A 25,840-nucleotide genomic window follows, 5' to 3' on the forward strand; every position below is an offset into this window, starting at 1 on the left:
GCTGAGTATTATTCCACTGTGTAGATATATCTCAATTTCTTTATCCATTCTTCAATTGAGGTACAATTAGGTTGTTTCCAGTTTCTGGCTTTTACTAATAATGCTGCTATTAACATAGCTAAGCAAGTGTCCTTGGGGCATGGGGAAACATAGTTTGAGTATATGCCTAGGAGTGGTAATAGTTGGGGCTTAAGGTAGAATTAATCCCAACTTTCTGAGGAACCATCAAATTAATTTCCAAAGTGGTTGTAGAATTTTGCACCAGCAATGGATGAACATTCCTCTTGATCCACATCCTTACCAGCATGAGCTGTCACTTGAGTTTCTGATCTTATCCTTTCTGACTGGTGTAAAATAGAATCTCGGGGTTGTTCTGATTTGCTTTTCCCCTGTGACGAGGCATGTTGAGCATTTCATTAACTTCTCCTCAGTCATTAGAGATGCCTGGTTGAGACTTATCTGTTAGATCAGTACCTCCTTTTTCATGGGGTTATTTGGTTTGTTGGTGTCTAGTTTCGCTACTTGAAGATGATACGATAGTATACATAAGCAGCCCCCAAAATTCTACCAGGAAACCCCTACAGCTGAGAAATATGTTCAGCAAAGTGGCTGGATACAAATTAACTATAATAGCCCTCCTGTATACGAACTATAAACAGGCTGAGGATAACATTAGGTAAACAACACCCTTCATAGTGTAGCCCCAAATAATATAAAATATCTTGGTATAACTTTAATCAAACAGTGGAAGACCTATATGACCAGAACTTCAAGTCTCTGAAGAAAGAAATTGAAGAAGATATGAGTAGATGGAGAGATCTCCCATGCGCCTGTTTCTGTAGGATTAACATAGTCAAAATGGCCATCATTACAAAAGCAATCTATAGATTTAATTTAATTACCATCAAAATTCCAACACAATTTTTAAAGGAACTTTGAAGAGCACTACTCAGCATCAAATGGAAAAACAAAACACAGCAGGCATAAAAGCCCCAGGGTAGCTAAAACAATTCTGTACAATGAAGAACTTCCGGGTGGAGTTTATGGATGTTCTGGATAGAATTACCATCATCCCTGTTTTCAAACTGTATTACAGAGCAATAGTAATAAAATCTACATACTATGGGCATAAAAATAGACAGGTTGATCAATGGAATTGAAGACCTCAAAGTAAACTCACACATCTATGGACACTTGATTTTTGAGAAATAAACCAGAACAATATAATGGAGGAAAAAAGTATCTTCAGCAAATGTTGCTGGTCTAAGTCATGTTTATATGAAGAAGAATGCAAATAGATTCATATCTATCATTGCTGCACAAAACTCAAGTACAAGTGGAACAAGGACTTCAGCATAAAACAAGATACTCTAAAACAGAGGGAAAAGAACTTGGGTAACAGACTTCAAGACATGGGCACAGAAAACAACTTCCTGAATAGCCATAGCTCATGCAGTAAGATCAACAATTAATAAATGGGACCTCATGAAACCGGAAAGCTTATGTAAGGCAAAGTGCAGAGTCAAAAGGGCATTTTATCTTACAGCAAGCCTTCATTCACAGTGATAAATTCTAAAGGCTCAGCCCCCACATGAATCTGTATTTGACAACAGTGTGGCTCAAGGTGAAAGCTAAATTTATTCAGTATTTGCTGAACTTACGTCGCACATCACAATGTGCACATTTACAAAGTAATCTGCTTCCTTTATGATAATATTCATGTTGAAATGAATATTGCTACAAAATTAGAAGGTGTTAGAGCTAAGGTCCAAACGAGTCTCAGTTTTATTCCTCAAGATGAAAGAAAACTCTAAGCAAGAAAGCTTCATGTGACTCCTATGTATTTCAAAAAAAGGAGAATGGTGCCGTGAAATAAATTAATAATATTAAATATTTATTTATTTATTATATATGTACACTGTCACCGTCTTCAGACACAGCGGAAGAGGGCATCCGATCCCATTACGGATGGTTGTGAGCCACCATGTGGTTGCTGGGATTTGAGCTGAGGACCTATGGAAGAGCAGTCAGTGCTCTTAACCACTGAGTCATCTTTGGCAATGGAAAAAAAGATGGCACTAGTGAATATGAAAGAGGTTCAATTAAGAATACTCTTTCCTTGTGTTTCCTAAGGGAAAAGGAGAAGTCAGGACTTGTTAAATTATCAAAAATGCTATGTAGGGAGAGATTGAAATGGGTCTCTATCACCTGAGATCAGTATTTGGCGAGCTTTTGTCACTGAGATTGTTAGCACATTGTATTATTTTAATCATCACTTATTATATCTGTCACATATACTAGATGAAAATGATTTGCCAACTGCTATTGTAGTCAAAGAAGATATACAGATTGCACTAATGGGCTATATTGGCAAGCATCTAATGATATTACAGAATGTGGAAAATGATAGCTAACAACGAACTCAGGACCTAAAATTCATGGCTAGGAGCCACAGTTAGAGTCATTCCCATATACTCCTTGGAATCTCTCCTGTCCCAGGCCTCTGGCTTGTGCCAGAGATGTCCCCCTTAACTGATTTCCCTTTTCTTTTCCTGTCCTCTTACCCTTCCCACTCCCTGTACCTGGTTTCCACCCTACTCCACTTCATATTCCCTATTGAACCCAGTTCCTCCCTTCATCCATTCCCACCACATATGACTCTTTTATTTCTTCTTCTGAGTGAGACTCAAGCATTCTCCTTTGGACCCTCAATACCTAGCTTCTTTTGGTCATTGGATTAGAGCATGGGTTTCCTGGACTCATAGAGCATGGGCTCATAGAGACTGAATCACAACTAAAGTGTATTTATGGCTTTATGTCCTAATGTCTAATGTCCACTTTTAAGTCCTTTTGAGTCAGAGTTACCTCACTCAGGATGATATTTCCTAGGTGCATCCATTTACCTTCAAATCTCTTAATGTCCTTGTTTTTGATAGCTGAATATTATTCCATCGTTTAAATGTACCACATGTTCTTCATCCATTGATCAATTGAGGGATATTTGTTTTTTTTTCAGTTTCTGATTATTAAGAATAAAGTTTCCATGAAGATAATTGAGCAAATATCCTTGTGGTATAGTGGGGCATCTTTTAGGTATATTCTCAGGAGTGGTATAACTGAGGTTTGAGGTAGAACTATTCCCAAATTTCTAAGAAACTACCAAATTGATTTCCAACATGGTTGCACAAGAGGCTGATGTGGCCATCTCCTGTAGCCACATGGGATTCCCAGTGGAGTGAAGGGAATACCAACTCACCCATAAAACCCTCTAGCTAAAGTTTGTCTTGCTCTCAGGATGTTCAGGTATAAAGGACAGAGACGGAGGAGATGGGTATCCAATGGCTGGCCCAAATTGCTGCGAAGTGATGTACAAAGGCAGGTTGGTAACCTTGGCTTTTCCTCCCCCGAAGAGGAGAGGGTAGAATGAAGAAAGAAGTGTATTAGGGTGGGTTTGGGAGAAGAGGAGAGAGGGGACTGTAATCCAGAAGTAAAGTGCATAATAAAGAAATTAAGGGAAGGGGCTGGGGATTTAGCTCAGTGGTAGAGCACTTGCCTAGGAAGCGCAAGGCCCTGGGTTCGGTCCCCAGCTCCGGAAAAAAAAAAAGAAATTAAGGGAAAATATATAACAGCAAAGGGAAAAAATACTTGAGTGGCTGTGATCCTACTTTCCAAAAGGACTCATCTTTTGACTCAGATCAAATTACATCAGGAATTGCTGCAGAGAGAACACAAGAGCTGACTCAGAACAAAACTTGTCGGGTTGAAGCATCCCAGGGACAGAGGAGAGCAGGCCTTATAGTTTGGCGGTCAATACAGATGCTATAGTATTAAATTATACTTCTGGTTGTTTAATTTGACATTGATTTGTTTTTTAAATTACAGACGAAAGCAGTAGCTTTACTGCAGTCACTTCAGTTGGCCATCTTTAATAATTTATCTGTAAAAAAGTGGTGCAGATCACTCCATATGTTGTAAATCAGGAAACAACTGTTAAATTACCTGCATTCAAGATTGGCCAATATTAGTGGGAGGGCTAAATGTTACTATATTTTATCCTCACGTAGTACTAGGATATACTGATCTATTCAGTATATTGAAAACTAATAATGACAAAGCTTAATAATTGTCATGAAGTCCTGTAATTTAGGCATTATTGGCTGACTTGAAGATTATCAGACAAGAACTGAAGAGTGAGCACCGCTGGGTCTGCTGTGGTCTAAGGACTCAGGAATGTTTATTTAATATACAAGCACAACTATGTAGCACACACCAATCTTGGTTTTGATTACAGTCTCTAATACTTCTATTTAAAAATAGATGTTAACCATTGTTCCAGAGAAATCCCTTTTCCTGGGAACCTTATGGAGCCCCCCGTGTCTGCTGAGCTCAACTTGGAACCTGGAAGTGATCTAAGCTGCAGATGACTTACTCAGACCGTGATGACTATTGAAATAAATTCTACTTATTCCTTTTTCGCGTACTGTTATCCTAACATGGAAAAAAAATCATCCTCAAAAAATAAATGTTTAACAAAAAATAATTGGTGATAATGAGTTAGAATCCGTGGACTTAGAAGATGGAGAGTAATCAGTCAAAACTTCCGACATCCCGCAGCTTGTGCATGACTAAGCACCACTCCTGTTTTTTTCTAGCTTTCTCATTACATTCATGTAATCATTTGGTCATTCTCATAAGAGGAGTATTTTATCCTTATTATGTCCATCAAGTATGTGTGTGTGTGTGTGTGTGTGTGTGTGTGTGTGTGTGTGTGTAGACACATACACAGAGAGAGATGATGATGATGATGATGATGATGATGATGATGAGATATAAAACTTTCTAATTAATTTTTAATTCCACTTTAAAGAAGGCATATACTTAGGGATTTTATAACTATCATATACAGTCATGACTTCATATTTTTGTAAATAAAAAACTATTCTTCATATATTAAGTTCATTTCATTTCTTAGTTTGTGAGATGCTCCACACACTTCTCCTTTGCGGTTGGTCTCTGCTGAACTTACACACACAGGTGAGCAGCTGTCATTTTATCATTGGCAATCTTGTTTGGGATAATTTTGATTTGGAAATTGACTTTAATGAAATACTTGTATCATTTACAAAAGTAATTTTAAAGTTTTAAGACCATGCAAGGAACTAACTTAGCGTTTTTAGAAATTGTTATCAAAGAAGTTGTGTACCTGGCCTTCACTTCCCATTTCATTTGGAACATGAATGTACAACCTTTTGTTTTATGCCTATAAATTAAAAATAATGCCATCTATGAAAGCCAGTTTATGTGAGGTATTGAGCCTCTTAATATAAACTGAGAGTGAGCATTAAATATCTGAGTGGAACTATATTAATACGGCTAAAGCACAGGTTGCAGGGATTTGATTCATAAACCAAGCTTTAAGTGGGAGAGTAACTTAAGAATATTCTGCAAATTGATGAAGTATGAAAACAAAAACACAGAAGAATAACCTATACTGATGCCAAAATTGCATTAGTCATGCCAGACTCTCAAAGATGGAAATCTCAGACAGAAGACTGTTTTACCTGGGATTCCAGTCTTACGTTTCAATAGAATTTTTGTTTTCTCATTCCCAATTCACTACATTTAGAGGTACACAACATCGCCTTTATTACATAGGAAGAATAAAATGTTCAGTTCTCTTAAATTGTTCGGAGAAATAAAATAGCTATTGATTTAATGACAAATGCACACGGCATAGTGCACAGCACTTTATTCTAGAACTGTCTTACACTAATGGATCTACACATCTACATTTAGAAATGAAAATAAAGCCCTTTTTAACCATGACATTTAAAAAGTGTGTCTATTTTTAGCACAATAGCATGGATTATGAATATAGAGAGGAAAATATATACAAATATAATTATTTTTATTTTCATTATTGTAAGTTAACTGTCAGGCAAGCCTAGCTTTAAAAACATATACAAAAGACATTGCAGTTAGAAGCTTTATGAAATGTAGGATCCTGTTCAGATCTTCCTAAATTTAATGTTAAATTTCATAACATATTTAAGGATGGAAAGAGACTGGAATCATGGCAGAGGCTGATCAAATATAATTTGAAATTCTAATAAAATCTTTTAAGCTTAACTTCATTAATCATGCTGTCTTTCAGAATACTACTTTTTCAAATGTTCTAGTTTTCAAATATAAATATATGTATATATGTATATATGGAAATAAATTTCAAATATGTCTCAAATACATATATATTTTAAATACATCATAATTATGTGCATACATTTTTTCTGTGTATATGTGTATATGTATGTCTTATAGCCTGAGGCAGAGCTAAAGATTTTTTAAATCGTAATTGAGTAATAACTTACAATAATTGTTATTATTATAAAATGTCAGTTAGAATAACATAAAAACATTAAAATTTTTAAATATTCACATAAAGTCCAGATTTAGTACATCTGTCCCTTATATTTTGTAATTCATAATACCTAGAGAAAGGTAATTCCTTATTTAATTGAAATAGATTATGTAATAAATCATATAAGCTTAGAATATAATAATATATTTTTTAAAACCCTAAATTCAAAGCAATGAGCTTGAGGACATAATTGTTTTCCTTGAGGGGATACAGCAACAATGTTTTTTCTATAACAAATGTGTCTGAGGCAATCCTCATGTACAATTCATCATGTAAGCCTCAGACATTATATGTATTATGAGAAGAAAAAAATTCTAGGATTTAACGTTAATTCTCATCATCCCTCAAACAACTATTAAGTCACCATGAATCTTCAAATAAAATTAAATAAGTTCAATTTCGCTTCAAATAAAAGATTCCACTTGTAAAAAATGTGCCTTTGACTTTAATGCCACTTGGTCAGACCAAACAATGGGCATACTTAGCACTGCGTATGATAGATATCTTCTAATGACAGACAAGATAAGGCTATGCATCTCCACAAGAGCTAAACATCCCCTATACTCTATGATGCACGCCTTGACCTTACACCTGTATGCTTCATATCTATGCTGACATGGCAGTTTTTCTGGAATATTGAAATATATGTTTGTGAAGAATTAACATTATAGCTCAAATGACATAAATACTTTAATGGAATTTTTATAATCCATCTTGATACTGAAAAGTCATATTAATCATTGGATTATGTAAAGTACAAATACTAAAACAGCTACTGATGAAAGTGCTGTATTTTCTTTCTGTTGTTATGACACTAAAACCTAAGAAGCATAATCTAGCATATAAAAATAAAAATTCTGTATCATTGCAAATGCCTTAAGAAAGTGAAGATTTTGAAAGTTATGGAATAGTAGTATTGAAACACTACGAAACTTTGATGGCCATATTTAATTTTGAAAGCAGCGAGCCTTGGCTCCTTTTGCTTTTTAGCACCCCTTTCCTTTTCCATGACATTTTGATTGTATTACACTTTATATTAGAAATCTGAACTTCACCGTTCTTAGGATTATTTAATGCTCTGTGCCTTCAAGTTAAAAGACCTTTCCTGAGAGCGTCCTGTAAATCCCTGCCTTTGGAAGCTGTTTCTTCATTTTCTAACTTGTTTTTCCTCTCCTTTCCCAGATGACTGGCCTCAAATTTCCAGAGGAAAACTGACTGAGGCAGGTTGTAGAGGAATTTCTGGACATGCTGTTAACATCTGTATGATGTAGTGAATGAGGGGGGAAAAAAAAAATCCAGCACAGTCACTTGGGCAGGCTCACCAAATGCCAGCTTCTGTGGATATCAAACGTTATTTTTGCTAGTTATTCTTACCTGCAACCTCCTAGTTAAACGTAACTCTTTATTCCTAATAGTTTAGCTTTGTTTACAGAATACACACTGAGAAGACCTCTACGAATTTTATTAACCACTGTTTACAAATGAAGTGTGCTTTTGTCAGTCCTATCTGACACTTCAAACATTACTTTCAGCTGAGGGGGCTTGCATGATGCAAATATTTTATTATGTTTATTAGAGAAATTGCTCAAATTCTGGTTTGAAGAAAGCCTTAATGCTTTCACAGAACCCAGGGCCCATTGATATGCTAAGGGAGTCTAAGGAAGAAATTTATCATTGTATTTTATACTTCTACATTTACTATCACAGCGCATATTGAAGTCACAAAAAGCAGAAAAATCAAAATACATGCAATCTTATATGAGGAAGACGTTTCCCACTCTCTTTTGTAATTCATAAAAAAGCCAAGGTGGTGGGCAGAGGCAGAAGAAATAGTCTCAAGCTTTAAGTCCAGGAAACCAACCTGCCTGTACCTGAAGTTTTGGCTGCCACTGACCGCACCCCAAGAATGCTCAGCTCCCCTTGTCAGGATTAGATTCCCAAATTACAGGCAAAGAACCTTACCGTAGTCAAAGACTTGCTGCAGGTTCCAGCTCACTCTCAGACTGAAAAGTTGAGCAGCTGGTGAACAAAAGTTTTAGGTTCTTTTTTTTATTCCCTAACGAAGTCTGCAAAACTAATTTCCCTCAAAATAGGGCTCAATTTCCGTTAAAGAAAGCAGTGCTTACAAATCTTGGAACTCCTGATCAACCCCCACTCCACCCCATCTCTAAGTAGTGAAAAACAATTCGACTTTTCACACGGATGTTAAAGTTTGTTTGGAAATCCCTTTTCTGGAGAACCTCTTAAAATAAAGGACAACAGACTGAAGATTCCAGAAGGGCCGGCAGAGGGAAAGGTTCTGCCTTGGGGACACGCCTCCCAAATTAATCAATACCTTTCCTAATTTAAGCCAGATGTCTAGTTCAGGTTGCTGTACTCATTAATCCCATTAGCAATTTCAAAGACTTGACCATCATCTTCTGGTCACCCAGACAATCAACATATGGCAGTTAACCGTAGTGGCACGCCCAAGCCCTGAACACAGTAGGCTACTGCAGACATCCTCCTGGTAGACACTTCACAGACAGGACCCCGCTTTCCTGCAGCTCATTCTCCAAAGCTTGCTGTGGGTTAAAGAGAGGACCTCCAGTAGACTCTGTGGCAGGTCAAGCAAGCTAAAGGCTGTGTCAACCGCAACCCGGCTCTCACAAATTCACCAGTGGGCAGGTTTTGTAGTTCACTTCCAGGAGCCCAGGCTGTAAACCTGGGGGAAATGAACCATCATAGCAGGGTCGACTCTGAGGGAATGTTGAGTTTGCTATCTGCTTAAAACAGAGAGGTGGCAAGGAACGAACGGAATGTATGCAAAGAGGAGCGCTGTAAGCTAAAAAAAGAAATTTCATTTCTCAACGGATGGGGGACGGGGTGGTGTGTGTGTGAATTGGCTCCTGTAGGGTTAGACTAGAAAGGGCGAAGCTGGGAGCAACTTATACTTGCTCAATTGATGTTTCTTAGGGTTGTTCCTGACCCAAAAAACTTTCCCAGTGAGCGAGTGGTGAGGAAATTGAACAAACTGGGTTGTTAAAGAGACATAGGACTGGGAGGATACGGTCAGAAACTGAAGAAAGGGGGACACCACTTGGAGTGGCACATATATATGTGCCACCAAGGCACCAGAACTTGCATCCATCTCTGCTTAAGGCACACCCCACTGGCTACCTCTCCATTCCGCACTTAGAGTAGCTCTGTGCTATCCTTGGTGCTCAGCCCTACAACCTCCTCTCTGGTGCCGGTTTTCTAACAATCTATCCTAAAACACCTAAAAGGGAAAAATATAATGTGCCCCTGGATGCGGGAAGTGCGAGTGGCCTTGGAGTTTGAAAAGCTAGACTGCGTCGCTCTTTTCCTTCTCTTGAACTCTAATAAGTTCTCTGTGATCTGAAAAGTCAGAGAGCGCCTGTAGGTGACCGCAACCCCCACCAAGGCTGGGAAATCTAGGTTCCAAGAACAGTGAGCGAGCACAGACACCGGGTGCTGGCTTAGCATAGTCGAGTGCTTCTGTGTCTGGCCACGGGAACCCATGGGATAGATCGCGGTGGTGTCCCTGAGCAACTGAGGCTCTGGGAGCGCCACTAACTGTCGTGGAAGCTCCCAGGACCCGACGGGCGTGGGGCAGCCGCTCCTGTCCTGCCAGCAATTGGGAACTGGAAATGAGAGAGTACGGTGGCGCTGACTGAGCGGGAGTTTTGGAGGGAGTTTGCATGTGGTCAGCGCTGGGCTCCAAAGCCAGCCCCCAGCTCACATTACACTCTATTTATAACCTCTCAGAGCCATTTCCCCCCCCTGAAAGCAGTTCTCTGGGACCACCTTCTTTTGGCTTCCACCTCTCCCACACTTGACATCTGAGCAGCTGCAAGGGAAGCTCCTCCAGGTCCTAGTGTTTATACGTGCAGGAGACTGGCCGCTCCGGCTCAGGACTGGGATTAGCGGGCTCTGCTCAAACGCGCGCGGCTTTTACATTAGGAGTGAGGGGGGGAGAGTCCTAGGATTTCTAGTGAAAAGTGACAGCGCTTGGTGGACTTTGGGACCTTCGTGAAGTCTTCTGCTTGGAAGCTGAGACTTGCATGCCATGGAACACCCCCTCTTTGGCTGCCTGCGCAGCCCCCACGCCACAGCGCAAGGCTTGCACCCCTTCTCGCAGTCTTCTCTGGCCCTCCATGGAAGATCTGACCACATGTCCTACCCCGAACTCTCCACATCTTCCTCGTCTTGCATAATCGCGGGATACCCCAATGAGGAGGGCATGTTTGCCAGCCAGCATCACAGGGGGCACCACCACCACCACCACCACCACCATCACCACCACCAGCAGCAGCAGCACCAGGCTCTGCAAAGCAACTGGCACCTCCCGCAGATGTCCTCCCCGCCAAGCGCGGCCCGGCACAGCCTGTGCCTGCAGCCTGATTCGGGAGGGCCCCCGGAGCTGGGGAGCAGCCCTCCGGTCCTGTGCTCCAACTCTTCTAGCCTGGGCTCCAGCACCCCGACCGGAGCCGCGTGCGCACCAGGGGATTATGGCCGTCAAGCGCTGTCACCCGCAGAAGTGGAGAAGAGAAGTGGCAGCAAAAGAAAAAGCGACAGCTCAGGTGAGTGTCGGCAAAACAATCCTGGGGAGAGTGCGCTCTGGGCTAGGAAATTGCAGGGGAGGTACGGGATGGTTCTTGTCGAAAGACAAACTAAGTAGCTAGCCTTTCCTCTCTCTGGTGGCCGAATTCATCTATGCAGGGTCGGCCCTGTAATTCAGGAGCACGTGTTTCACTGAAGTTAATATATCTACATCCAGCCGTTCAAAGCCCTCCAAGATCGCAAATCAGTTTTCCAGAAGCGTTGAAGAAAGAGCAAGTGACACTATGCGAAATCGGTTAAGGAGCGTGGCGGTCCATCCACTGGTTGGGCGGGGTGTGCTCTTTGGGATGCTGCATCCTCTGGGCGTGCGTGCCTGTCTCTGTGTGTGCGTGCATGCGGTTCTCTTTGACTTTTTCTTTCCAATTCCCAACTCTGAACAGCTAGACTTTTCCTATCATTAGCTTGGTTTCCACATTATTGCACAATATCTTGAACTTTAACTGGATTTGACAAAATACGCAAAAATAGAAAAGAAAAAAGAAAAAAAAAGAAAGAAAAAGAAAAAAGAAAAAGAAAAGAAACCCAAAACTTTTTATTTACATTTTATTTTCAGAGTTCCTTAAATAGCATTTACTTAAAATGATATTTAAAAAGCATTCTATTCATTTGGCGAAAAAGACATTATCCAGTAATCTAGAAGTGTTTAAGGAATACATCTGAAAATTGCGAATAAATAGATAAGGGCTTGGCGAAAGGGTATTCTTATAGTGATTACACTCATGTGGTGCTAACATAGGATAAAACAAAACAAGCAAAAAAAAAAATCAATCAGCCAACTGAACGAAACAAAACTTTTGAATTTCAAGAGTGGAAAATAAAAGCCTTCACCAATTGAGTACTGCTTGGAGGTGCAGCGAAGAGAGCTGACGGACAGCAGCTCTGACAGCGCTGGAAGAAGATACAGAGAAAGTGTGGGTAACCTGAGCAGCCCAACAAAAGGGGAGCCTCCCAGAAGAATTCAGGGGCCTGAAAGTTCAATAGCCAGTACATCCCGGCAGCCCAGTAAAACTGAAAATTTCCAGGAAGCACAACAAAGCCCTTAACTATATTCCTCATTGTAAAGATGTTTACTTTCTTCCTTTCTTCTTTCCTTCCTACCTATCTTTCCTCTTTCCTTCTTCCCTTCTTTCTTTCTGTTCTTTCTTTCTTTCATTGAATCTTCCCTGTAGTTACAAGGCAACCTGGATACAGATTTTGGAAGATATCACTTAACTAGCACAGTGTTTGCATTTATTTAATTTTCTGTGTTAGTGACTTGAAAGTTAGAACATACAATCTGAGGCATTAGTTTGAAGAATTGAAAAAAAATCGCATTTGCAGTGTAGGACAGTAAGGGCTGTGTATTTTGTAAGGGGTTGAAAGATGATAGAAACTTTTCTTGACCTCAATGTCGGCTGACTGCTTTCTTCCCAGCCGCGTTGAACCTGCGATTTTCTAGGTCCAGGGTGAACTTTTAATGCTCCATCATGATTAGTTATGTCTAAGAATGTTACCAGCACTGTCATTTTGTTTAGCGGTTATTGCTGAATGTGCGTGAAATCCTAAGATACTGAGAAGGTTCCTAAGAAGGCATTAGAATGCGCTGGGTTTCCTCAGATTGGGCTTCATGAGCACAAACGCTCCATTTGCTTCTGCAGGTTGGTAGTTACCTCAGGAAGGACCAGAAGCCCCATTCTCTGTTTTCTTTCCGCAAGGGGGAAACTGACCTACTTCTGAGCTGAACCAATGCCCTAAAGATTATTTGCGCACACGAAGGAATTTTTGTTCAGGCACAAGTTATTTTTGGTTGGGGAAACAGGGAAAGTGAGACGCCAAGCTCTTCCCAATTTGTTTTACTATTTAATATAACGGTCTTAATTCAACGTTATTTAATATAATGGTCTTAATACTGACTAGCAGTGGTTTCCATCACCTTTACCAGGGGCAAGTAAGCACACAGCAAAGGCAAGCTTGTTTTAGCATGGTGAAACTCATTTAAACACCAAAACAGGTAAAGAGAATAAACATTTGTGCCAACCACCCAGTGTATTAATACATTACAAAGATGGGAAATATAGTCACTAGGAAGGATAATGTCACTGGGGTTGACTGAGAATGAATGTTCCCATTGATAGACTACCGAAGTCAATTTTCTTGGTACACTATTGAAGATCAAATCTATGTCCTGAGACTCTGAGTTAAAATCGATTAGATCACAGGTATGCTTAACTCCAAGCCATTCTTGGTCCTATTCCAATTTATACAGCAAACATTCAATTCAAGGTCAAATCATTTCATAGTATTGTGAAAACATTTTGACCTACGAGACATCAAAGTAACAGAAAAACAGCTACCATCCTGTTCTGTTATCAATATATAAGCCTTGGCACAGAGGCTATTGCATCACTTCATAATTAATTAATGTTCAATAAATTATATTGGACAATCTGAGACTATATTATATAAAAATTAAATCATGCATAGTAGCAACTATTTATTTATAACTAAGCATTTTATAATCACTATGTATTTATCGTTGGCACTATAGACAGGGCCTTAATCTATGGCAGTATTGGAAACAAGTATCTATATACCTGAATCTAATACCAGTGTATGTGTGATAACTGCATTAATTTCTAATAAGCAACAGGAAGTAATGTTGAACAACCAAGTCATGTATAAACATTACACTTTTATCCACAGTAATACCGCAACAATTTCAATATAAAATACTGTCCAGTATTTCTGCTCTGAAAACCCACATGAAAGCAGACCTGTACAACTCCAGAAAGCTTACCAGGAGAGAAGCAGAGGTTTATAGACTTTAGACTTCCATTATAGTTAATTAACAATTAAAAATAGCCAGTTTCAAGAGAAAATTATGACATTTTCATAGTATGTGCTAAACATTTTTATAACCTTGAGCCGGCTACCCTTTCCAGCAATGTTAGTAAAGCCAACATCTGCCACTCCTTCAAAGGGACTCTTAAAGTTACAACTGTGCTTAAAACAATCAGAGCGAGCCAGGTGATTGTGAAAAATGTCCATAAATACGGTGAACTTCTTGGCTTCAATTACACAAAGCAATATATTAGCGGGCATGAATTGCTCGGTTTTGTTAAAATAGATGTGCACACTTAATCTAATCAGCTTTTATGTAGTTAATATACACCATTATTGTATACACATCCTCTAGACAGTTTAGATTAATGAAAATAAGCACGCATCTTTATTTTAAGGGATAAATTTATAATTATTCTCATTCCAAAAATGCAATGCATAACTTGGGGTTGTGGATGTTTTTTGGTTTGAGTCATATTATGTTTTGGTAATGTTACAAATATTTACAGCTATTATGACACAAAATATTTAGTTTTGAATTATGTCAGTCTCTGTGTATGCTTATACGTAATGACAAGGTGTTTTTTTTTTAATCTAGATTATACTATAAGCTAACTTTAGACGTTCCCTCTGACTCTATTATATTTCTAGGTGTTCCAATCATTATGTTTCTGAAAATAAAACTAACAACTTTGCAATACATCTGCGTTACTGCATTATAACTTTTTGTATTTTCTTTAAGAGAAAATGCAATATTTAGGTTCTCAGGTTATTCAGGAGAACTGTGAACACTTTAGATATCTTTAAACTGTAGTATACAAAACGGCATTGTGGAACTTTCTAGAGTGTTAGCCTAATTTTGATGAGACCATTTTTAAAGGGTGCTTTGACTTTCAAAAACAAATGTAGGTATTACTGACCTACATGTGTGGCCTCAGTTAAAAACTCTCAACATCAAGATCAAGAATTCCTTTTTAATTAAGGTCTTTAAACTTGAAAGTGAGCAAATAGAATTTGCTTGAATTTCCCTGCAGATATATTTTTGTGGTTACTGTTGTCGGTGTTAAAGGGAAGAACAGTCAATGAGAGAAATGGTGGCAGATTCCTCTATATTGAAACCTGACAGTACCTATGTAAACATATATATTTTATAGTAATTATTAGTAAAAACAATTATGTGGGTATTCTGTAAGCAAACTCCAAAACAGAAAACTAAAACTGAATGCCATATTTAGGTTTTCCTCTGTGTTTGGAAAAACCGCCCCTTTGTCATAGTGCTAGAGAGTGTAATTTATTTTCAGGATAAGGCCTAATCACTGCAATAAATAAATTTTGAATTAAAATTACATATGAAGGGACTATTTTTTTCTGTCATATTTGTTCATTCAAAAGATGTAATCTATGAATGAATAACTGAAGATAAAAATTCCATTACATATAAAACTACCTATAAATTTAACTATAATCTGAATCTAATCAGATTGAGATGCTATTCCTTCTATAAATTTAAATACGGAATTTTAGAATTTATAATCTGAGCACTGCTTTTAAAGTTTTAATATCTATGACTGATTAAAGAAGAGGTAGAATATTGATGTGTTGGAAAATAAATTATGTGTAGGAATGTCCTAACATTTTCTGGTCAAATATTTGTAATTTACATCTCCCTCAAATTGTTTATAGTTTGAAATTTCAATTTTCTTCACATTCCCTAATTTTTGCAACACCCTTTATAATAATAAACATTTTTGAGAATTATCCTGTAAGATGAGAATATTAGCGGTAGCCTCATTCCTCATTGATTATAGTCGTAACTTCAAAAGCATCAGTTCCTAGTTGGCCAATTAAATTGCATTTCCTTGGGCACATGGTATTGTGGCCTGATTCAAATGATTTGAATGTGTTTAAGAAAAAGAAAGACACAGACCACAATGTATGCCCTCAAGTTTGAAGGCAAAATACGTAACATTTCTTGCTTAAGCTTTTTTTAGTATATTTCAGACATTGACACATTTTGTGGTTAGCACTGATCATGTTGAAAGTACATTAAGACAGTAGAGCACCGAGGTTTACCCTGCGTTGCCACGCTGTTTTCAAGGATGCTGGTTTGAGTAACTACGTTGAACTGAAGTTCTCGAGTAATGGTGTCACAGCACGTAGTCCTGAGCAAAACGCGTCATTGCTAAGTCACAGTCAACAGTGAGGCTCAGAAGCCATAGTTATGGACTATTTTACTCTATACGGCAAAATGGTTCCCCAAATTCCAGGCTTTAGTGTGTACTCCGGGTATTACCAGTTTGAAGACAGCATAATTCTAAATCTTGTGTCTTCTTGGAAAGTTCCTTCTGTTTTACTGTTATTCTAAACGCATAAGTCATTTGTTTGTCCTTTAAGAAATCGTCCTGCACAGTATGGAAATCTTTAAAAGCGTTTCCTGCTTCCCTTTCAGTGTAGCTGTAGGTCATGCTATGTGTAGAGGGAACGCAGGTGCCACAATGCACACTGGGACTCAGAGGACAACTTTGATAAGTCTGTTCTGTCCTTCTGCCTTCATGTGAGATTAAGCTAGGGTCAGAGGTTCACGCTCCAAGTATCTTTACTCACTGAACCATCCCCATGGCTAAAGCATGTAAGTCCTATAAAACCAGTCCATAATGGATCTACCTACTCAAAACTCAGGAGCTGTTTTTATAGTTCAGATTATTTTAATGTAAATCCTTTGGACAAATGTAAAATTAAATTAACAGAAAATTATGTGGTGAGCATATACATTTGGATTTTACAATATGGGTAAATTATTAATATTCTTCTACATTTGAAAGTTTAAATTTATAATAAGTGTATTCCATTATTGAATTTCCACGCATTATATACTTATATTTTCCACTTAAATGCATTTCTATATTTGTGCATTACTGTCTATAAATTGTGTGCTCTACAATGACATTATTTTTGCGGGAGTTCTAAAAATATTTTATAGATGTATTATTGTCTTATGCCTGTATGTGAACAAAAATGACCAGGCAAAATTTATAATGTTATTATACATTTTGACAGAGGATTTGTGAAGGATCTCTAAGAAAATAATTTCTTGGCTTTCTCTATTTTAGACATAGTATGCGATTAACAAATTATTTTTAACATGTATATTATTGTTGGGTCACTTAAAATGAAACATTTGCCTAAATTTTTAATTATTCTAACATATTTGTAAATGATGGTGACAATATTTAAATCTTTGGTGTTTTTACTTTAGTTGAGAAATATAGCACATTTACAAGACTCATAGTTCTAAAAAAACTATTTATTGGTTAAAGCTTTAATTAAAAAGTTGGTTTTACATTTTTTATGAAATCAATTTGTTCTAAATATCTTTGACTGCCATAACACTTATTTTTATAGCTTTAAATGCTATAAAATTTGGCAATTAAAACTTACTTAGTCTGAACTGATTAAAATTATGAATGTGAGATGTTTAATTTTTTAGATTGATAGTGTTTAATTATCACAGATTTTTAGTTTGATCATATTTCTGCAGAAATCTCAGTTGTTAAGAAAGCAAGGAGAGGTTCTTGAGGTAGATAAAATGTAGCAGCACCACTTAAAGCAGCTATTAGACGGATGCATTTATAGTGAGTCTTGTAGATAATATGCATATTAATATCAAGACAAAATTCCAAACGAAGTTTCTTGATAATAGTAAATCCGAATTAGAGTTCCTTCATTAAAGGCTGTCATATCTTAAATGTTTTCTACTATAAAATAAAAAAATTAAGCCTGCTGATTGCACAGCTGTTCGGAGACTCCCACAGGCTGAATCAGGTAACCAATGATATTCACAAAAGCCAAAACTGCCAGGTCCCCTGCCGTGTTTGTTGTCCTTTATTTTTCTGTTTCTCTAGATCACTATTCTCTATACATACTCCGAGGAGGAAAGAGATCAGAGCAATCTTACATGACCAAGGGCTAGGAAATAATTCAGATGAAGTCACCTTACCAGTTTGGAGGAGAGAACAAACAGGACTGCCCAACTTAGGTTGGCAGGTGCCAGTTGAGTTTTACAAGCCTAGATTTTTACCCTTTGAAAACATAGCCTTAAAGCTCTGCCAGAAATGACACCCAAAATAGATTTACTGCTACACTGTTGTAGTTACTTGCAAATGCAGGGATAAAATATAAGCAGTGTCTGTAGACTGGCTTCTTGGGCAGTCAGAACTGCACAAGGACATGATGGTGTGGTAATTCTTAGCTACCTGTAAACTACCAGCATGCTCAACGGATGTATTCATGAGTTTAACCAAGTGCAATGGGTGGGCTCCCTTTCAAATGAATGCAAAAAAAAGAAATTCCAAAAACCATTGATTTTACAAGGTAAGAAATAATCCTCAGGAATACTTGATTGTCCCATCCAATCCTCTAGGCGCTAAATGAATAAAATTTGCTGTGATTTTGATTAAAACATCAGTAAATTGGCAAGTGAGTTTCATCTTGTAAGAGCTCTTGGAATCTGCTCTCTGACAGAGTATATTGAAATCAAGTGGTATCTCTCCCTATTTAATATTTTTCAAAAGTTAAACAAGTTCTCAGCATGTTTACTGCCTTCAACAATTAAAATCTCCCCAACCATAAGCTGTGTTTACACGAGAGGTTTTTTTCCTCCTCATTGAAAACATAAACGAGTCTGGATGTATTAAACGGACAGAATGTAGATATAAACTTTTGAGACAGAATGAAATGCCAGGAAAGCCAGAGTTCAGCATCCACGTCTGGAGCCTACTGCCGCCCACATTTCCTGAATTACCACTCTGTGAAGACCTGCATCCAAAGTTATATCTATATGCATATACATATCTATATACATATATATTTATGCATATATGCATATATATACATATTCATAAATATAACTTTTTCTTCTAAGACAGTTTGGTTTTAGGAAGTAGAGCTTTATAAAAATTATTCTTGAAAACATACATGTTTGGTGAAATGCAAAGAAGTGATAACACTATCTACTGTGTTTGTAGATTGAGCCAGCAGTTAATAAATCATAAAGGGCTTGTCTTAGTCCCCACTCAGTATATCAGACAAGGAACTAAGTAGCAACTAAGAGTGAATCTGTTGAGAATTTGGTGATGAGTGGTAGGTGATAGAGAAAGTAGAGAAGCAAGAATCACCAAGGTCCGTCCTTAATCAGGTGACAAACTGCAGGTGACAAATCCTAGGAGCCATCAATGCAGGCCCAACACAGCCTCAGGGCAGAGGTGTTTTCTAAAGACAGGGATTTCAAGGTAACAGCCCGTCACCAATCTTCACATCCTCTGGTCTCAGTCTTGCTGCCCATGGTCTAGAAGTAATGATATGTTCAAGCACACAGAATCTGTGGATGAAAAGCCTCAAATCTGACCTAAAGGAAGTTAGGCCACAAAGAACATAGGGAGAAGACTCAAGAAAGACTAAAGGCTCAAGGAAGCTAAAGCAAAAGTCTGGTGCTACCTTAGTAGGTGTCACTGTTGGCTCGAAGTGTACCTGGTTTCCCTGGAAACTCCCAGCCAAATGAGCATGCACAAGGCTCCAATATCTAGCTCTGTAAATATGTCTTATTATTTTATCATCCATGAAAAGGGCAGTGACCTTGTGGGTATGCATCCTGCGAAAACCAGCCTGCTTTATGACATCTATTTTCCCTTATTATTGATAGTAGGATAAGAAGAGTTGCTGGCCTAAATGAACGCTACAAACTGAAAACAGTCGGCACAGTCTTTAGAATAATTTCAGTGGCATCTTTCTGAAATACAAGACAGGTTTGGCCAGACTACATAAGACATTCTCAACCTGCAGCCTCTACTGCTCAGGGATCTCCTTACCTCCTATTCTTGAATATCTCCTGCTTTTAATAACATTATATGCTGTATAAAAAAGAATAAAGTTGTACATAAACAGATATAGTCACATACCCATGCACATGCATACACACATTCACACATACAAGCACATGTGTTCACCTCGGACTATTCTTCTGCCAAGAGATAGGATTCCAATTAACCAAATTCAAACATGGAATGAAACTTCCGCTTTCAGTTAACTGGGAGGGAACATTTTCATGCTATCTCGTGTGGTTTATTGCAGGGCTGTAGCTCTTTGTTATTTTGGCTACTCTAGTTAAGTGCTAACCAATGAGAAACCTGAAAAATAAACACCCCCGGAAGTATACTTCAAATAGAATTCCTAGGAGTTTGGTTTGGTGATGGTTTCTTTGTATAAAGAAAAATGATACATTTGTCTCCTTGTGTATAGCTACATTCCTGACACACTGCTCAGGTGAAGGCAAGACAGGATAGCAAAACTCCCTGGAGTTTCAAGTTCTGAACATGAGCTACAGTCAGTTTATTTTCACTCGTGGAACCCACCTTTCAGTGTGGAAAATTGAGAAATGCTATTAAGAACATTATGTTCATATAGATGGCGGTCTTCGGCACTTGGTTTTGAATAATTAAGAGCATTAAATCCGCATATCTTAAAATACATTATTAGAAATCAAAATGAAGTTTTAATCTCTTTCCAAGTTGTTTAATTCACGACAGTACCAACCCTGTAATGCGATGTTATCAAATAAGTAACTGTTCCTGGCTTTCCACAGAACACGTGGGGAGAAGGAGAATTGTTACATGCTTGATGGCTGATGACTTAGCAATAACAAGAAAGAACTAATTACATTGTCCAGTTCATTAACCCTGATTCCAAGGTGGACTGATTTCTCAGTTTACTTGGTTCATTACAAACTCTAATTGTTCGGTAGATCACCAGACTCTGGACTGATTCTCAGAGAGAGTCAAGTGTTTACTCAGCTATGCAAGAGCTTGTCTTAGGTCATGAGACGTGCCCAGTGCAGTTAAGTAGGGTTTGTCTTTTCGGCCTAGTAATGGATAGCTGATTTCTAGAGTCCAATTTTAGCCTCAAGCCCTTTACCAGGAAAATCTCAAAGTGTAGTTTCAAACCTTAGGATCTTAGTCCTCTAGTAAAAAGTATTTATGATTATCAGGTAACAAAATGTAATTGGCAAAATGCTTTACTTAGGTGTAAATAGATTTTTCTATAGATTTTATGATTGTCTTGGCTACTTTTCATTCTCCTTTTATGAGTATGGACACTGGTAGACTGCCTTGGCTTGATTTTAGATTTATGTTTCTGCTCACAGGAAGGACAGAATTGCATGGGATTTTGACATATCACGCACTATACCTGAGCTATTTTATATCCTATAGTGTACAGATGGGCATTGTAAATAATCAATATTTACATAGACAAAATCACAATAGTGTGATCGCTGTAGCCATATTTTTATAACCATATAGGATTTGAAAAACTATTTCCTGATTTTAAATTTTTATTTTTAAAATTTTTAAAACCATGTTCTTCTATACTGTAAATGCTTTTTTGTATACTCTATGAAGTATTTTGGCTCACTTTCTCTCCTCTCTCTCTCTCATCCTGTAACCCATCTCTCTCTTTCTCTCCCTTTCTCTCCTTGCTAATTCTATTGACTTTGAAAATTAAACACACTCTCGAAAATGAGTACAGACTAGCTGTTGTATTTATTCTGACCAGAAATGCTTTCTTGTCTTGTTCACCCCCATCTCCCAGACAATCTGTAAACACTAGATTGATCTTTTCCTCTGAATACAGTTAGCATCACAACCTCTGTATGCACCAATGCTGATCTCTCGTGTATTTTAGTCCATAATTCTCATCGTTCTCTTAAAACACAGATGTATTAGGAAATTAAAGACAATTTTCCTATGCATTTCAATTTCCTGTTTAAAATTTTTTGTTTAAAAACAACTTGATTTAAAACAAAAACAGAAAAAAAACTAGAAAATGTCCATTTCTATTTGCACACACACATGAATGTGTGTACTTCTCTCTCTCTCTCTCTCTCTCTCTCTCTCTCTCTCTCTCTCTCTCTCTGAGTGTGTGTGCATGTGTGCTGCTAGGAATCAAAAGCAAGGCTTTCACATAAAATCAAGTGATCTACCATCTAGATACATGTCCAAAGAATTAAGCCTAATTTATAATTTAAAAGTGACTGCACAAAAAATGATCCTAGTGGACAGTTATGTCTTTCCCATCAACACTGGACTTAGTGTGCTGTCAGTGTTTCAAAACACATAGATGGATCAAAGGCACCATCAGTGTTTGTATCTGTTTCCTCCTACTTTTATTACTTCTGGTATCAATTTAGTTATTTTTTGAGTAAATATTCTGTGAGCATCCATTCAACTTCTGTAGCATACAGGCATATTTTAACTCTATTTCCCTATGCTTGGAATTCTATATTAATTGGAAATTATTCTACACTTGTAGTATAGGCATTCAATTATACACCTTGACACTTTGAACAGATGATGTCTTTCAAAGATATATTACAAAGCTTTGTATACGCTAACTTTTGTGTGGAATCAAATTTTATTTAAAATCTGATGTACCCATTTATTCTGGAGAGGATTTTTGCATGAAAATATTTTGCATAAAATATATTACTAGTATTTGGAACATTATTCTAAGTAATATCACTTATATTGGAGGTTATAATTACAGCACTACTTTATTTAAACCCATAGTTATCGATACTGGTGTTACAGTGGAGTTATAAGAGACTTCTTAGCATGATCAAGATAAGTAGAGGTGGCATTTGTTAGATGGATTATTAGAATTCACAGCAGTAAAAGAGCAGAGAGAGTAGAATAAAGTGCCTTCACGATCCTTATTTTCATTATTTATCAGCACACGGCATGTGGAATTTCATTTATGTCATCTCCGTCTCTGTCACATTTTATAAATTGCTTCCAGATAACTCCCAGCTTATTGTTTTATCTGAACATTATTACTTTTTTAGGTGTCAGATTGGACTCTATGTCTGCTCACTAGCAAGGAATTCATCATCTTTATCTTGTAAACTTAAACTACACAGCATAGCTGCGGAGGGCTTGGAACCTAGAGGAGAACACACTAAACCAATACAATCTCTAACAACGCTCTCCATATTAAACGTATACCAATGGACACGTATAGCTTTCCCCAACCCTCAGCACCCAAAACACAAAGAATAACCTACTGTGGGGTTCCCTCTCTGAGTAATACATTTCTAACATACCCTTAAACCAAAGGCACAGAGAACATAGGTGAAGGAGGGAAAAGAAGTATCTTAAAAGCAACAGCATCAGAGCGTTTGTTTCACGATAGTCTCTTCTAAAATAACAGGAGGGACAAAAACTGGGAATGATACGGAGGAGACATTGGATCAGGGAGATCTTGGAGGTAGGCGTGAGGGTAAATATGATCAAAATACATGTTTGAAAACCATCACAGAATTAAGAATATATTTTATTTTTTAAAATTATCTTTAATCTACTTTTACAGTCCAGTCATTATCCCCTCATGGTCTGCCCTCAAATAGTGTCTCATCCTATTCCTTCTCCCCCAATATCCAAGAGGATGTCCTCATCCAATCTACCCCACCTCATGCCACCCCACCCTATCCCATCCTGCCAGGCTTCCCCACTCCCTGTGACCTCAAGTCTCTCTTCTTTCACTGAGGCCAGACTAACCAGGCAGCCAGCCCTCCGAGATGTATGTGTGTGTGTATATATATATATGTATATATATATATATATGTGTGTGTGTGTGTGTGTGTGTGTGTGTGTATGTGTGTGTGTGTGTCAGGGGACTCGAACCAGCTAGTGTATGCTGTCTGGTTGGTGGCTCAGTGTCTGAGAGATCTTGGGGGTCTGGATTAGTTGAAATTGTTGGTCTTCCTATGGGGTCACCCTCCTTCACAACTTCTTCCAGCCTTTCCCTAACTGAAAGGACAGGAGAACTCAAATAAAACAAAAAGATAAAACACTTCTGAAAGTAACACACACACACACACACACACAGACACACACACATTGGTTAGGTGGTTAAGTATCTATCTTGGTCAGGGGCAAAAAAAAGTCCCTAGGTGGTTTCAATGTATGGCTAATAGTGTTGAGAACTTCCTATCCAGATAGTTTTGTGTCTTGAATGAAACATCCTGCATATCATCCTTTCAACACATGCAGGGCAATGGTGGACATGGTTTTTCAATATAATATGACTTGTTATAGAGAAGTAATTGCATATCTGCAATTATCACCAATAACATGCTATGTAGGAGAATAACTACTAGATATCTGTGACCATTTACATGAAAATTAAAAAAATAAAACTTACATTGATAGATAAAGATTCAAGTGTTCAGTTGCTACCTGTGGCTGCTTACTAATGAGTGGGCGGCATAGGTACAGAATGTTTCCATAACCTAGAAACACAAAAATATAATCTAACATTTAGCTAGCCAACAGGCAATGAGGATGTGAATCTCTCAACGATGAAAGAAATTGGGAGAACTCAAATACAACGAGAAGACAAAACATATTTGAAAGTAAGATATAAAAATCCACTACATTCCTAAAAGGCTTTTTGTAGAAATGTTTATAATTGCGTCATCTTAAAACTGTTATTAGTTGAGTACATACTACACACACACACACACACACACACACACACACACACACGCAATGAAAATTGAATAAAACATGCAACAATGGGGATAACTATAAAAATCAGGATTTTGGAAGTAGAGGAGCAAACAATAAAGCATATTAAAAATGTAAGGTCAACTAGGGGGATTCTTTCAGGCCTCTAGAGGGATGGGGAGGAGAACATTTTTCTGGGAAAGGGTGGGGAGCATGCCAGGAACTAGCTAGATTTTTCCAGGAGAAAGTATGAAAAGTTAATAAAATCAGACAGTGGCCGTTAATGACATAGCATCATTAACCTACAGAGTCTCTGAAAAGATCCTGTCTTTTGTAACCTTTGGTCTGACTTCCGAAATTGGAAGTCAGGTAGTTAAAGGGAAGCAGAAGAAGGGAAAGGAGAGTTTTCTTTCTTAACACAGACATTAAGAATCGCTTGTTCATCTTGGCATACAGAAGCAGCAAACGCAGGGGAGGGTGAAGTATGGGAGTTTCACATCTATAGTACGAGGCATCTGGGCTGCTGGGCTGTGGCCACACATTACTTCACAAACTGCCGCGACCGCAGAGCTCTGTTCCCGCGGGTAGCAGGCTGTTCATCAGTGAATGGATTTATTAATGTAGAATAATTGAGGATTAATATTTACAGCATTTATGAGTTAAAAGAATTCATCCAAGTACAAAAAAGTAGAAAAGCGTTCATGACTGCAATTAGGCAGGATACTCTAAGGAACACAGAAAGTAAAATACATATGTGAACACACACACACACACACACACACACACACACACACACAACTCAACTCAACACAGAGAGAGAAAGAAAGAAGGAGAGAGAGAGAGAGAGAGAGAGAGGAGAGGCCAAACACAAACAACTGTCAAGGCAGATATCATTTTTATAAAGGTTCTTTTGGAAGAGAGTGAGTCCAGACCAAAAATAATTTGTAATAAAGTTTTATTGGCAGGGTAGGGGACAGAGGAAACATTTTACTGGTTTACAGTGATTAAATTTATGAGTTCATTTTTTTTTCGCTGAAACTTTACTCATGTTATTGGTAGATCCCAGCAAGGATATGTGTAGAAGTGATAATCTAATTTGGATTGAGACATTGGTATTATTCCCAATTTTACTGCTTTCTCCATAGACGCAATTAAGTAAAGGTAAAACCCTTAGAAGCATACCCATGAAACACCTTTATCAAAGACACTAGAGTGCACTGTCGAGTGAAGTAACCTAATGCCTGCCTTCAGACTAATATGTAATAATAGGTAATAATTGATCATTTCTGCACTGAGTCACTTGCCTTGGAAATTCCAGATGAGAAAGTCAAAGCAGACCATTAGGAAATTTAAATACGTTATTCAAAGAGGGTGGGATGAAGTGGACTCATAACTCAACTGTATCCAGAAGAAATGCTGAGCG

The 25,840-nt window shown here is 37.8% G+C and overlaps 1 protein-coding gene across 1 annotated transcript in view; it reads left to right on the forward strand.

The window, feature by feature from the left end:
- Positions 1–10,294: 10,294 nt before the first annotated feature.
- Meox2 (mesenchyme homeobox 2) overlaps positions 10,295–25,840 on the forward strand; it is a 61,478-nt gene continuing 45,932 nt past the window's right edge. The window contains exon 1 of the mRNA XM_032908666.1: positions 10,295–11,001. Within this exon, the coding sequence (XP_032764557.1) occupies positions 10,488–11,001 (514 nt within the window). The 5' untranslated portion in view covers positions 10,295–10,487. The remainder of the gene's footprint in view (positions 11,002–25,840) is intronic.

This window comes from Rattus rattus, chromosome 7 (assembly GCF_011064425.1).
Source record: "Rattus rattus isolate New Zealand chromosome 7, Rrattus_CSIRO_v1, whole genome shotgun sequence".
Classification (NCBI taxonomy): domain Eukaryota; kingdom Metazoa; phylum Chordata; class Mammalia; order Rodentia; family Muridae; genus Rattus; species Rattus rattus.